The following is a 16,601-nucleotide window of genomic DNA, read 5'->3' on the forward strand; positions in this document are numbered from 1 at the left end:
TTATTTTGTTTCAGATGTTTTAATTTGAGGTGTATTGTAAGCAATTTTAATTATTTACTTTGTGATGAACCACCATAATACGCATGACCCTTACACATAGTTCTATATAACTGTCCTCTTTTTGTCAATATCAACACAGATTCAGCATGACTGATACAAGATTTGTGATTCTTGCTCAATTTTCCTAATAAGTTACTGCAACACAACTGAACTTTTTGTCATTTAAACTCACTATGTGAAAATAAGTTTGCCTAATTCTGACGAAACCTGCATTTAAACAGATTATAATTATAAAATAATGATACTCAATGAAACAAAATATATAAAATTAAAATGCATGTAGTGTAAATTATAACTATTATGATTATTTACCTTTATGATTTTGACAATTGCAGTTTAGGTGAAATTGTCCTCAGAATGATGACTTTATCAGTTTAATTACAATTGATGTTCCGTAAAAATATTGACCAAAGAGGATGCTGTCTGAAATATTTTCAGAGTTAAGATGAGTTTAATTGTCTTTTTAAACCAGGGGTAAAATAAAGCATAGATCATAGGATTCAGACCTGAGTTAATATACACAACCCATGTCAAAACATTTATAGCTGTGGAAGAAACTTCTGTTATGAAACAGATATAGAATGGAATCCAAACAAGCAGATAAACTGTGACAATGATTCCTAATGTCAGAGCAGCTTTGCTCTCAGATTTCCTTTTCACTGAACCTTCATTTATGCATTTGCCACCCTTCATCAGGGTGTTTATAACTTTTACTTTCTGATGTACAACATAGAAAATTCTCAAATATAAAGATATGATCAGGATGCAAGGAAAAATAAAAGACATGATCAGATCAGTGACTCTCCAAGCAAAACCCACCGAAGCAGAACATTCTCCATAACACATGTTTGTTTTGTGTAACATATCAAAATAACCGTTACTAATTATAAAGGCAGTGTTATAAGCTGAGGTGCAAACCCAGCTCAGACAGATGCTTATTAATGTTTTAGTAATGGTTATTTTCTGTAGGTACAGTAAAGGGTGACAAACAGCCACATAACGATCAACAGCAATTAAAACTAAATTACTAAGAGATGTTGTGAGAAGCATCCAAATAAATATTGAATAGAGTCCACAGAAAGTGTCTCCAAAGTACCAACACATATCAACCAGCCTTGTGGCCTCTATGGGCATCACAAGTCCAACAAGCATGTCAGTCACAGCCAGAGAGAGTATGATCAGGTTGGTTGGAGTGTGAAGCTGCTTGAAGTGAGAGATGGAGATGATCACCAGCAGGTTCAGAAACATAGTCCATGCAGACAGCACTGATACAAAAACATAAATTATATTGTATTCATGACTGGAGTGTTTTCCCTTGATACATGATGAGTTGATGGCAGGAAAGCAGTATTGAATCTCATGATCCTCTGTCTCATAAGCCATGAGTGAGTCTTCTCCTGTTTGGAGTTTGTTCTGCTCTCCTTACTGTCCTTTCATTTAAACAGGGTTTGGATCAGACTGACCAACCCATCTACCGCCCACTCTGATGCTGCATAATGACTTTTTTTTTTCTCCAACACTTTTAACCTTGATGTGATTATTTAGGACCTACACAGTATTCCTGCTAATATATCTACAGACCAAAAGTTTGGACACACCTTCTCATTCAAAGAGTTTTCTTTATTTTCATGACTATGAAAATTGCAGTGGTGGACGAAGTACACAAATCAAGTACTTGAGTAAAAGTACAGATACATATAATAAAATATTACTCCAGTAAGAGTAAAAGTATTCCTTTTTCAATTTTATTCAAGTGAAAGTACAAAAGTACTCGATTTTATATGTACTTAAGTAAAAAAGTACTGAAAGATAAAGGTTTGCAATTTTATATAGGCTACTTAATTAAATTTTATATTAGCACTAGTGGTGGGCCGTTATCGGCGTTAACGTGCTGCGTTAACGTGAGACTCTTATCGAGCGATATAAAAAATATCGGCGTTAATCTATTCTCAAAGTTGGGTTGGGAGCTGGGTCTATACTAATACTGATCAAAACACTTGAACATCGAATTAGCTTATTTTTGCTCTTGTGCCGACAAATACATACGAAATATGTCAAAATATCCACCTTGGAAATTAAAAAACTGTCAGTTATTTCTTAAGTGAAGGTAAACAGTTGAGGAAAAAAAATGGGATGTGTATTATATTGGATGCGTTCATTGTCTCTTAAAGTGACCCCGCCTAATTTAGATGCTGGCTGCTGTAATGTTAATCCTAAAAAAATGAAAGAAAATCACTCACTGCTCTTGACTGAAGTACTTAGTTTTAACAGTCAAACCAAAAATTATTCAGACTCCATATATATATATTTTTTTTAATATATAGCAAAACTGTAATAATGTGAGAAATGTTGAAAATGATATTTCATTTTTACATTGAAGACTATCCAGTGCTATTTTACATTTAATTATTTGGTTTCTGTACCTTGACACCTACAAACTTGAAAAAAACTTAAACATTGTGTAAATAGCACAAATAAATAAAAATAAACGAACATACAAATTAAACAATTTCAAACAGGGCCCACTAGTACAACCCCGTTGACCCCAGCTACAGCCCTGCTCACGCCTGTTTCACACATACTGGAATTAGTTTAAAGCTTTTTCAAGCACTTTGTGATGCATTTTGGAAACAGGAGATGAGCCCCTTTTCTAATGCACCACCTAGCTTGATAAACCCCTTCTCAAAGACTTACTGTTTGTCAATTTAATTTGGGTAACACACATATTCTGAATGCCGTCGGCAGAATTCGAATCAGCCATTTTAATCTAGATTAATCTAGATTAATTTCAAGATCACAGTGAGATTAATCCAGATTTTTAAAAAAATATCTATGCCCACCTCTAATTAGCACATATATTTTTTTAATAATCCTACTGCTCAAAATACCTGGGATTTTTTCCAAAATAACCACTATATAGAGATATATTTTTGTTGTTGAAATGGACTACGCTGATGAGAGTGATGTTAACTGTGAAGTTTACACTGTGATGTACCTGAGAGAAAACAGAGATGACAATCTGATCTTCACCAGTAAGAACAAAGTATTTTAAAGTTTGTTGTTTTACAGAACATCACAGTTATATATGCCATGATAATAAGGCCTGAAGTTAGGAAGGACATTTTAAAGAAAATATAATTATATTTTCATAATGATTTTTTTCTTTTTCTCTCAAACCTTGTTTGTGGTTTAAAAACACCCCTGGCCAAATGGGGTGCATCTCTTCCCCTCTTTGATAATTACTTTAGTTACCATGTTCTGAACATCACATCCTTTCTTTTCTCCCCAGATGTAATCTATACACACACACACATATATATATATATATATATATATATATATATATATATATATATATATATATATATATATATATATATATATATATATGTGTAAGCTTGTTAGCTAGACAATTAGCTAACAAGATTTACTTCAGTACGGTTATGAATAAACATTCATGTGTGTCTACTCGTCTAGTTAATCCAAACAATATACATATGAATAACGTTACTGTTGATAAACAATGTATAAACAGATGTCACATAGGACATGCATGGTAGCATTTTAATAAAACTGTTAACATTATGGCAGTGGGGAATTTAAACGTGCATGAGTTATTGTATTTAATCTGTGTTATTTAAAAAAAAAATTTTACCTAAAATTGATGTGTCTGCATCGTCTGCACTCGAGCATTTCGGTGGGCTTAAATAGATCACTCTTTGCAACGGATTTAGTTTTTCAAACAACTGACACAGAGGAACACAGAGACCAGGAGGTAGGTGAACTGGTGGAGGATAAGGGGGAGGGATGGAGGGCCAGGTCCATAGCAGGAAACAGAGAAAGGAAGTAAAAGAACAAAACAAATCAACAACTGCAAGGAGACTAGGAGGGAGCTGGACAGGCGGAGGACCAGGGGGAAGGACAGAGGGCCAGGTCCATAGAGGGAATCAGAGAGAAAAAAACAACAACGACAACAACAAAACAAAAAGGCCAGGAGGGAACAGAAAGTTCAGGGGCCCAGGGCAGAGCCGACAGGGCAGGAATCCAGAGTGGAGCAGGTGGAACTGGAGCCGTGCGATCGAGACCGAAGCCCACCAGGGCGGCGGAGAAGACCACCACAGCCGTGCGGTCGAGACAGAAGCCCAGCAGGGCAGCACAGAAGACCACCACAGCCGTGCGGTCGAGACATATGCCCACCAGGGCGGCACAGAGGACCACCACAGCCGTGCGGTCGAGACGGAGGCCCACCAGGGCAGCGCAGAAGACCACCACAGCCGTGCAGTCGAGAGAGAAGCCCACCAAAGCGATGCCGAAGACCACCACCACAGTGGGATTGATGGCACAGGAGAGCAAGTCTGGTTAAGTAAGACTGAAATAGAGAACATGAACAGGTTAAGGGTGGCCTCCGTGGCCCTGAGGAGATGGTGGATGGTCTCCATGGCCATGACAGGGCAGGCAGTGAGTTCCGGGATGGACTCCATGGCCATGACAGGATAAGTCGAGCAATCAGGAAGTTCGGCTGAGACGTGATGAGGCTCTGGAAGTTCCACAGAGATGTGAAGAAACTCTGGTAGTTCAGCAAAGACGTGGAGAGGCTCTGGTAGCTCAGCAGAGATGTGGAGAGGCTCTGGTAGATCCTTGGTGATTTCACTGGGTTCAGGAAGATCAACTGAGACTTGACTGGACTCAGGAAGATCAACAGTGACTTGACTTTGCTCATGAGGATCATGAGCAAACGTGACTTGAACTTGCTCATTTAAAAAAAAAAAAAAGTGACAGTGAAAAAAGTGACAGTGAAAAAAGTGACGTGACGTGACATTCAGCCAAGTATGGTGACCCATACTCAGAATTTGTGCTCTGCATTTAACCCATCCGAAGTGCACACACACAGAGCAGTGAACACACACACACATTGTGAACACACACCCAGAGCAGTGGGCAGCCATTTATGCTGCGGCGCCCAGGGAGCAATTGGGGGTTCGGTGCCTGCTCAAGGGCACCTAAGTCATGGTATTGAAGGTGGAGAGAGAACTGTACATGCACTCTCCCCAACCACAATTCCTGCCGGCCCGGGACTCGAACCCACAACCTTTCGTTTGGGAGTCCATTAGGCCACGACTTCCATCATGAAGATCAATGTTGACTTGACTTTGCTCATGAAGATCAACGGTGACTTGACTTTGCTCATGAAGATCATTGGTGACTTGCCCTTGCTCATGAAAATCAACGGGTGACTTGCCTTTCCTCATGAAAATCATTGGTGACTTGATTTTGCCCATGAAGAACACCGGTGACTTGACCTTGCCCATGAAGATCATTGGTGACTTGACTTCTGAGGTCTAACTGTGGTAGTGCTTGACTCATGAGTGTAAATGGTGATTTGACCTGACTCTGGAGGGTCAATGATGACTTGACCTGACTCTGGAGGGTCTACGGGTACCTGACTCAACTCTGGAGGGTCAACGGGGACCTGACTCGACTCTGGAGGGTCACCTGTGGCTGTCACCTTGTGCAGAGGCACTGGGCCAGCGGCCATCTTGTGCAGTGGTGCTGGGATGAGGGCAACCTTGTGCTGTGGCGCTGGGATGGGGGCCACCTTATGCTGTGGTGCTGGGCTGGCAACCATCTTCCGCAGTGGCGCCACTGCGCAAGATGGCCGCCAGCCCTGAGCCATTGCACAAGATGGCCGCCGGCCCAGCACCTCTGCACAAGATGACAGCCACAGGTGACCCTCCAGAGTCGAGTCAGGTCCCAGTTGACCCTCCAGAGTCGAAGAAACCTGGTGACGGAAAACAAGGACTCCATGACACAGATAGAAGACAGACCGGTTTATATAGATAGGTGAAGACGATGAAACTGGAGACAGCTGAGTACAATTAACAGGTGTGCAATTAACATTGATAAAGGGACAAGGCTTTGTGGGAAATGTAGTGACTGCAGTGGGGTGCCTATGGGGAAATGAGACCACTAGTGGACACCCAGGGAAACACAGACCATACACTGTAACAACCAGTTTTTTAATGAACCAAAAATATTTTTTAATCTGTTCATTGTCTATCTAGCTATCCATCTACAAACCCGATTCTAAAAAAGTTGGGACACTGTGCAAATTGGGAGTAACATTTTTCTGAATAATTTAGAAATGTCATTAACTTATATTGTATTCACAACAGAATATAGATAACATATCATATGTTTAATTGTCATGTCAAATATTGGCTCATTTTGGATTTCATGAGAGCTACACATTCTGAAAAAGTTGGTAAAGGTAGAAATAAGAGGCCGGAGAAGTTAAATGTACATAACCAATGGAGGACCAATTTGCAACTTATAAGATCAATTGGCAACATGATAGGGTATAAAAAGAGCCTCTCAGACTGGCAGTGTCTCTCAGAAGTCAAAATGGGCAGAGGATCTCCAATTCACCCAATGCTGCAGCAAAAATAGTGGAGCAATATCAGAAAAGAGTTTCTCAGAGAAAAATTGCCAAAAGTTTTAAGTTATCGTTATCTACAGTGCATAATATCATCCAAAGATTCAGAGAATCTGGAACAATCTCTGTGCATACAGATCAAGGCCAGAAAACCATAGGATGCCAGTGATCTTCGGGCCCTTATTAGTACTGATTATAAACTAGAACTATTAAAGGTCCCCTTCTTCTTGATCCCATGTTTTAAACTTTAGTTAGTGTGTAATGTTGTTGTTAGAGTATAAATAATATCTGTAAAATTCTAAAGCTCAAAGTTCAATGCCAAGCGAGATATTTTATTTAACAGAATTTGCCTACAAAAAAACTACCTGTTTGGACTACAGCCATCTAGTTCCTGCAGTAATAACGTCACTAAAACAGTTTTTTGACTAACCTCCGCTCACATGAATTCACAAAAAGGGGGGCGTGGCCTTGTTGCGCTCCAACGGAGAAGAAGGAAGAGCTGCATTTGTGTTTGTCGCCATATCGTTGAAACGCTGTTACTTTCATCTCGGAGTCCAATCATCTTTGTTTGGCCTTCCCAGGGACATTGTACTTGGAGATTAATGGTTACAATTTATGTTTAACTCGGTTCCCTAAAAATATAATCCACATGTAAAACTATGTGCAGCACATTTTGCTGAGGACAGCTTGCTGAGGACAACTTCTCAATCAGTTTAATGCCGGATTCGCACAAAGATTATTCCTGAAAGATGGAGCAGTTCCCTCTTTGTCTGGAGAAGGCGTTGTTTATGGACCACAACAGGTAAGTGTATTTTATTATTTAAATTGGTGCGTTTAACAGTTTCTGTAACTTATTACACAAAGGGCAACGCTGTTTAGCTTTGTTAACTAGGGCAGTGCAAAAAAACAAATGCGATTTTCATGCGTATCTCATCAGTAAAAACACTCCTGTGATTATAAGTACATCTCCAGCACATGCTTCTGCCCACTTGCTTCTCAAAGCTAGTCCAATCGCGTTTCGAGGAGGGCCACACGCGCTCAAGTGCTGTCGAATCACAACACAGGAACCGCTGGCACAATCAGAACTCGTTACGTATTTCTGGAGGAGGGACTTTATAGAACAAGGAAGTCATCAGCTCGTTTTTATGACAGTGAAAACATTGGCATACAGATAGGTGAATTGTGTAAAAAATACTGTGTTTTTACACGCGAAACATGAACACATGTTATATTGCACACTGTAAACACAATCAAAGCTTTTAAAAAGCGCGTAAAACAGGACCTTTAATAATATTGTTCATTTCCATACAGCTGACAGCTTTACCTGTTGTAGTTTGCTCATGTTCGGCTCAAAATAGACACTGTTTTTGTGCACTTAAACATTTTACTTTTTATGTCTGTCATTTTCGATCTTAACTGTATCAACTGTAGCCTGCTCTTTTAGCAGGTGTGCCATCAACGCTGGCGTTTGGCAGAGATGAGGACTGTTTGAAAGTCTTTTTTTTTTCACTTAAACTTTGATGCGTATCGTCTCAGTCTAATACGCCAATGCCAATGGCAGTCTCAGCAAAAACATTTCACTCGCAAATTAATGTTTTTGGTTGCGACCGTTTTAGCCACAGTCTGGAGCCCTGAGACAGATAAGATAACATTTGGCCATTTCACTAATATATGTTCAAACTTCATCACTTACCCTTATCTTCCTCACTTTCTTTCCTTCTCTTCACTGGACTGATAGTGCCGCTTCTTCATTTTCAAACATTAAAGCTGCAGTCGGTAACTTTTGACGCTCTATCGGTTAATAAACAGAACTGCTTGCGTCTTGCGGAAGAACATTGTAGCCGGAGCTACTTCTCTCTGTTTATGTCAATGAAGAATCACAACGGTACTGGGTTACTCCGCTGCGGTACCCCGAAACAATCTTAAATAGCCTGAATATAAACACTTATTATAGATGTACCCTAATGATTCAGGACAGGCTAAAAACACAGTTTGGAAAATGGATTCATGGTATACCTGCTTATTATATACATTTTGTAAATCTTGAACACAAAAAAAAAGTTACGGACCGCAGCTCTGATTGGTTGTTTCTTACCGGGAGCAGATGAATTTCTGCAAATGGCAATAGGACCACTGGGAGGAGCCAGAGGAGCTTGATTTTTTCACGGATTATCTATTTCTACTACCCTACAATATTCTACTGTCAGGACATAATGACAGGTTTCACAAATACATTTTTACAAAAGTTACCTACTTCAACTTTAACACTGATACAAACAAAGTTTATCAAAGTTATTAATAACAAGAATTACTGTCTGAACCCATGACATGGGGCCCTATGCAACCACATGTCATTAATTTGGTATATCAGATGCATGTTAAATTCACAAAACATGCAGACATCGAGTTTCTTAGGAACCGTGCTGAAAACACCATATTGAGCTTCTTGCATAAACTTTGTGTGTGCTTTGCTTTGGAACACACACACACACACACACACAAATTATAATAATTAATATGTATATTCAACCTTTTGGGCACATATGAAAAGTTTAACAAATATTTTTGGTTCACTATGAAACTGTCCAAATAATTTATTGGAAAATAATAATAATAATAATAATGTCTAAAGATCACATCAGTCACATTTAAGTTGAAAGTGTTGGAGGAAAATAATGTTATTATGCAGCATCAGAGTGGGCTGATCCAGACAGTGTATAAATGAAAGGACAGTAAGGAGAGCAGAACAAACTCCTAACAGGAGAAGACTCACACATGGCCTATGAGACAGATGATCATGAGATTCAATACTGCTTTCCTGCCATCAACTCATCATGTATCAAAGGAAAACTCTCCAGACATGAATCCAGTATCATGTATATGTTTTTTTCATTGCTGTCAGCATGGACTGTGTTTCTGAACCTGCTGGTGATCATCTCCATCTCTCACTTCAAGAAGCTTCACACTCCAACCAACTTGATCATTCTCTCTCTGGCTGTGGCCGACATGCTTGTTGGATTTGTGATGCCCATAGAGGCCACGAGGCTTATTGAGATGTGCTGGTACTTTGGGGAGACTTTCTGTGGACTGTTTTTGGTAATAACAGGGCTGGTAATGTCAGCATCTCTTAGTAATTTAGTTTTAATTGCTGTTGATCGTTTTGTGGCTGTTTGTCACCCTTTACGGTACCCACAGAAAATAACCATGACCAAAACGTTAATAATGATCTGTCTGAGCTGGGTTTTCTCCTCAACTTATAGCACTGTTTTTGTAATTAATAACGGTTATTTTGACATTTCACACAAAACAAACATGTGTTATGGAGAGTGTTCTGTTATGATAGGTTTTGCTTGGAGAGTCACTGATCTGATCTTGACTTTTATTTTTCCTTGTATCCTGATCATATCTTTATATTTGAGGATTTTCTATATTGTACATCAGCAAGTGAAAGTTATAAACACCCTGATGAAGGGTGGCAAATGCATAAATGAAGGTTCAGTGAGAAAGAAATCTGAGAGCAAAGCTGCTCTGACATTAGGAATCATTGTCACAGTTTATCTGCTTTGTTGGATTCCATTCTATATCTGTTCCATATTAGCAGTTTCTTCCACAACCATAAATGTTTTAATGTGGGTCTTGTATATTAACTCAGGTCTGAATCCTATGGTATATGCTTTATTTTACCCCGGTTTAAAAAGACAGTTAAACTCATCTTAACTCTGAAAATATTTCAGCCAGCATCCTCACTATTTAACATTTTTAGAGAAGATCAATTGTAATTAAACTGATAAAACCATCATTCTGAGAAAAAAAATGCAATTGTTATAAAGGTAAATAATCATCATAGTTATAATTTACACTATATGCATTTTAATATTATGTAGTTTGTTTCATTGAGTATCATTCCTTTTACTCTGTTCAAATGCATGTTTTGTTAGAATTTAACACTTATGCAAACTAATTTTTACACATGATCAAAAAACAAAAGTTTTAGTGACAACTTGTTCAGTTGTGTTGCATTAGTTTATTAGGAAAATGTAATCACAAATCTTCAATTTAATGGAATTCATGCTGAATCTGTGCTGATATAAATCAAAAACAAAATGGACAGTCATATAGAACTATGTGTAAGTGTCAAGTATATTATCATGGTGGTTCATCACAAAGTGAATAATTGAAATGGGTACAGTACACCTCAGATTAAAACATCTGAAGCAAAGTAACTTCAGATTAATCCAAAAGGCATTTAACGAGTGGAGCTACTCACAAAGGTAAAGCCTAACAATAAACATGTTCAATATTTTATTGTAACTTTTCAAATAAGGTAAAGTAATATTTATTGTTTCATATAAACTGAAGTGAATAAATAAATACTTTAACTGCTAAACATCACCTCATGTAGGCTGCCTTTTTATGATCCAAACAAATACTAAACTTATGCAAACTATAAATACCTAGTTATTTCTGAAAGCTTACGCACTATTCCTTTTATTTATTATTACATTTTTGTACGCAGCTTTTGGATTATTTTAGTAGATTTATTAAAGGGGTCATATGACGTTGCTGAAAATAACATTATTTTGTGTGTTTGGTGTAATGAAATGTCTTTGTCCTCCGCAACATGCGCTGCACACATCTGAATATTTGGGTTGAACTTTTCTTGAACAGTAAATTGTAAATTCAACGTAACCACTTATTTCTAGTTGTTTCCTCCTTTGGAAGGCCAAACAAAGCAGTTTCGCTTTCACAACGAAACACACAGCATCTCCACGTGAAGGCAGCAGAAGCAACAATACTATGGCGAGAATAAAAGTTAGGCCTATGCCTTCTTTCTTTGTGTGAACATTTGTACGGTGTTATGCAAATCTTCCCACACAGTGACTTAGACTTGGTGGCAGGTTTAAGCAAGGCATTTCAGGAGTCTTAACTTTTATAAAGAATATCTATTTGGGTGTGAGACTTTAGTCTTTGCAACTTTAGGGATCATATCTAGGCACAAACATCTTGTAACGCTCCAAAGAGAAAAGAAAACTTAATTATTTTATTTCTATATTATATTATTATTTAATTCTTAAATCACTGACTCTGCAGTACAAATCGGCAGATGTTGCATCAGTCTGCTGTGTGTGTTTGCAAATGAATGAATGAATGATTGATTCACTTGAGGATCACCTCTGCATGTAGCACAGGTGTTAACAGATGCACATTTCTTGAATAACAAGCCATGATGTCCATAACAGGGCTTCAGGCTTTACTGTAATCAATTTCTTGATTAAACAAACAACAACAAAAAAGCACTGTGTGTGAAAGAGAAAGATAGAGACATTTACACCCATGAGACCCTTATGAGATGCCTAAAGTGTTTTTAGTGTTTTCATTTGAAATGCCATTTATTTACATTTAGTTGTCAAATTACTGAATTAATATTAATCTATTATTTTATTAATCACTATTATGCTTTAATATGCAGGTCACTTCAGATTACATAGATGTTATGAAATGCTGTTCCTTATTATAGGGCAGTTGTTTGTACAATTAAAAGCACTTTATAAAAGGGTTTGTAACGGATGCAGGTCATCGATTCATGGGTTCTGAACTAATGAATCACGGTTCGTTGAATCTAAAACAATGCAAACCCAAAGCTTGTAGATTTTGAATTCAGGCATATAAACCCCACTCTCTCTGAACTAAATGGATTTAAATTATTTATAATTTAATATGTATTTTGAATATGTTTGTGCGTTGCATTAAATGGTTAATCCTTGTTATGCGAGGATTATAAATTGCTGACTTATAAATTGGAAATGTTTCTCCTAATTGTAATGTTCTGAAATAGAATCATGAGTTGTAACCCTACCCCCTTAGCAGGTCGTAAAACTTTATGACCTAACAAACAGGACAGGAAAGCTAACTCTTAGAAAAGAGAACTGTACCCTTTTATTTTCTCAATGTATTCTAAATGTATTGAGTATTGCCTTCTTGTGCAGTAGATGCTTCTCCATATAAATTGGAGTATCTGCAGTTTTATCGTGTGTTAATCAAACTTTAAATGTGTGTAATTCTGCATATGAATATAACGTCGTGTTTCTATCAGTTATATATGTATTTTTTGGTATCTTTGGAATTGTCATGTTGTGACCCAACTATCCACTTATATGAAAGGTGTGTAAAATATATTAATGTGGAATTACGAATTTGCTAGAATATCACTGCTGAAATCTCATAAGCCAGAACTTATTAGAGTGGGTGTTTCCCCAGAGACAAAGGAACTTTTTCCCACTTCAGAAAACTGACTTTCATTGGTTGTTCACGCGAACAGAGGTGTGAACCAGTCTAGCCATAAGGACTGACCCAGGAAGTTCCTCGCTCTCTTCCTCTTGGCTCTTCTCCTCTTGCGCTCTGACACCGCTCGTCCTTCTTCGTGGCCTTGGTCCACTCTCCTATCGTATAATCTCAGTACGGCGGCTGAGAGAACAGCCATTCTCATGGCTCCTTTGGGAGCTTTCATCTCCATTGTTTTAGTTTCACCTATTCACCTCTCCACAAGAGGAAGACAAATTCTGAAACATTGAATTTGTTGGAACTTTCAAATATCGCGTGATTCCGCAGCAGCCCCGGAAGACATGAAAGAACAAAGGACCACGCTCACGCTGCTCACACGCACGCTGGTCTGGCGAGTCACAAAGGACCACGCTCACACGCACGCTGGTCACATGCAAGTATCATTCTCTATTGAGATTTAAATACTGCTTAAAGTTTGTCTATTACCTTTTCAAGGTGTTTTGATTCGTTGTTGTCTTTCAAGGGTTACTGTCTGTGAGTTTGCATAACTGAGCTTATTCTGTGATCACGCCTATTCTCTCACCTCTCTCTCTCACCTCTCTCTCTCATCCTCTCTCACTCATTCTCTCTCTCTCTCTCTCTCTCTCTCTCTCTCTCTCTCTCCCTCATTTGGATTCCGTTATGTCTTGTACAAAGTTTACAGTCTGTATTGTACGCGTATTTACTCTGTTTGTTTGTTTATTTATTGATCCAACAATCAGCTATTTCATATACATATGAGTGCTGTTCTTCCTGTGGTCAAAATCACTTATTACATATCAATTTTTACAAAATAAGCATACATTCATACAACATACAACCATAAACAAAGACATTTTGTAAAAGATGAACTGAAAATATTCCTTGATTTAAGTTGGTAAAAAAATTTAAATCAAACTCATGAACTAAGAACCCATGTATACTTATAGGGTGAAAAAACTTTTTCTTATATAACACCTTTTTAACAAAACAGAAGTAAAAAAAAAAAAAAAAAAAATCATATAAAAACTTGTGTAAATAAATACAATTTCAATTTAATTTTAAAGACAATCTTACTAGCTTCATGAACCAAAAAACTAGGTAAGGAATTCCATGCTACCATGGCCCTATAGTGTAATGTTCTCTGTCCGGCTCCCATTCTATAAACAGGCAGGAGAAATCTTCCTACTGATGACTGACGTGTGACATATTCGTGTCCATCCTGAGAAAACTTAAAATTCTTAAATAAAATAACAGGAGTCCTTGTTGTTATAACCTTTCTTGCAAAACCAAGAAGAGAATAATATAACCTACTTTTAACTGGTAACCAGTTTAACATACTCAACATATCACAAACTCTAGTTCTATATGAACAATTAAGCACTATACGGGCAGCTTTATTTTGAGCCACCTGTAATCGATTGAGATTACATTCTGATGTATTGGACCATATGACTGTACAATAATCTAGCTGACAGAGAACCAAAGCTTCCATTAATTGTTTAATCAAATGTCTTGGTAAATATATTTTACAATATCTAATTGCAGCCATCGCTCTCCCCATTTTCTTCAACATTTCATCAATCTGTTTTGTCCAGGACATACGGCTATCAATCAATACACCAAGTAACTTAACCTCTGTAACTTGTTCTATTTCTATGTCATCTAGTTTTAATTGCAGTCTTGGCTCTACTCTCCCTACCCTTTTAGAACATAATACAATACATTTGGTTTTTTCTATATTAAGTACCAATTTATTTATATTAACCCATCTCCTAATATGCACCAGCTCTTCATTTAGAGTCTCTTCAAGCTCTCTTGACATAAACGCTGATGAATATATGGTAGAATCATCTGCGTACATAGCAATGGAAGCATTGTTTAAAACTAAAGGTAAATCATTAGTAAATATTGAAAATAAAAGTGGCCCCAAACAACTCCCTTGTGGCACTCCACACTCTGTGATTTGTAGTTTGATGTATTATTAGTTCAATTATTAAAAACCAATATATATTCATGATTGCCTCTAAAACGCTCACATTACAAGTCAATGAAATGTCTGATCTTTAGCTACAAGCTCTTTACTTTTTTGTGACAAAATTTCATAATGACAGTATAATGTTTTCATGTCAAGAGAATATTTTTCCTTGAATTATAAGTGATAACTTTATTGAAAATTGATAAGTTAATCTTAGGCTTAGGCTTGGGGGGAGGTGGCTTTTGCCCTCCATGCCATGGTGTAGAGGTTTACACAGAGGACTCAACCCGGGATCCGTGCGGGTTCATAGATTTTAAATGGTTAGCCGGGTCTTATAATAATATTATGAATTAACCATCTAGTTGTTACATCTAACATTTTTGTTCAGAGAGCACAGAGATAGTAGCAAATCAGCAGCCATGGCACTGGATGAGCAATGATTATTATAATCCAAATAGGAAAACAGTATAAATTATTATGCAAGTTGATGCGAGAAACAAAATATGCAAAACTGCAAAGTTGCATTTGTCATTGATGCCAAAGTCATTGCTGAAGGGCAACTGAAGCAAGCGTCAGTGATCCAAAAATTAACTAACATGCAGATGCAAAAACGAAAGAGTATGTGGAGAGAGGAAATTTTTAAAAATCCATTTATGTTGCATGGAATTTAGTGGTGGAAATTTTGATTCTTTCCAGAGATTCGTTGATTTCCAGTTCGTTCACCAAAATGATTCTTTCACTGATTCGTTCAGTGACCATTTCTTCATATTACACAAATACGCCAGCAGTTGGTGAAAAAGAGTGTCTTATGTGTAATGTCTTAAGTCAAAGAAAGTATTTACTTGTGACAAAAACTGATTTGGCTTTATTAAAGTGTTTGCATGATCGCATTAAATAAATAGTCTAAATAAATTGTTCAGATTATCAAAGCACGAGGTTTTATCTGGGATTAAACGTGGATTTATTGTCTGTATTCCAAATATGAAAACAAGTGTATGTGCACCAATAACTGCGCTTTGTATCTGCTGATTGCTGATCGAGATTTATGCGCTTGGCCGACTGAACCTGTATACTCTCATTTATTTAATTCACGAACGAGATGTATCAGTTCATTCAACTCTTTCACCTACGAGAATATCATATTCATTCACTACATTCAACAAGTCACATGCTCCATCAATTTTTGAGTAACTCTTTTTGACAGGATGAAACAATTCACAGAGCTGTTCACGAGCTGCACATGCGCTGCTAATAGCGTCGCACTCGTGCACTGCTGTGGGAAGAACTTCACTGAACGAGAAATGAGTCTTTTACTGTCAAAGGCCGATGGATTACGTCAACGAGAACGATTCGCTCACCTAAAAGATGTGTGTCCCTGTGCACGGGGCGAAAGGTCGGATCAAGAAATTTTATTTTATTTGCGGGGCGGGCCAAATAATTTCATAAAAGCGGGAAACGCGGGTTGGAAAAAAACCTTACCAGCGCATCACTAACGTACACGAGGAGAGATCACTTCCGGCGCTTTCCGCGCTTGCGCAGACTAAGCCAGAGTACGCACAAACGTCACAAGAGTCACGACATCAGGAAGCACGCACACTTTCAGATCAGTTGGACGTGGTTGTGTACAAGAGGTAAAAACTATATAAATACTGTTCATTTTCTTATACAAACCGCTCTTTTCGTGTCTTAGGTCATCAATGTGTACTTACGATGGGTAATTGTTTAATTTGGACTCCTCTGTGCATGCTCTTTGAGGTGGTGACCATAGACCTCCATTATATGAGTCACAGACAAGAACGGTTTGACCTAAAAATATTGAAATGGAAACTA

General features: G+C 37.7%; 1 protein-coding gene and 1 pseudogene across 1 annotated transcript; one reads left to right on the plus strand and one right to left on the minus strand.

The window, feature by feature from the left end:
• Positions 1-438: 438 nt before the first annotated feature.
• On the minus strand, positions 439-1,497 carry LOC113054843 (trace amine-associated receptor 13c-like; annotated as a pseudogene).
• Positions 1,498-9,268: 7,771 nt separating this feature from the next.
• LOC113054844 (trace amine-associated receptor 13c-like) lies at positions 9,269-10,210 on the plus strand. Its single transcript, XM_026220633.1, has one exon. It carries the CDS (start codon positions 9,269-9,271, stop codon positions 10,208-10,210), a length of 942 nt encoding a protein of 313 aa, XP_026076418.1.
• The last annotated feature ends 6,391 nt before the right edge of the window (positions 10,211-16,601 follow it).

This window comes from Carassius auratus, chromosome 35, assembly GCF_003368295.1.
Source record: "Carassius auratus strain Wakin chromosome 35, ASM336829v1, whole genome shotgun sequence".
Taxonomy (NCBI): domain Eukaryota; kingdom Metazoa; phylum Chordata; class Actinopteri; order Cypriniformes; family Cyprinidae; genus Carassius; species Carassius auratus.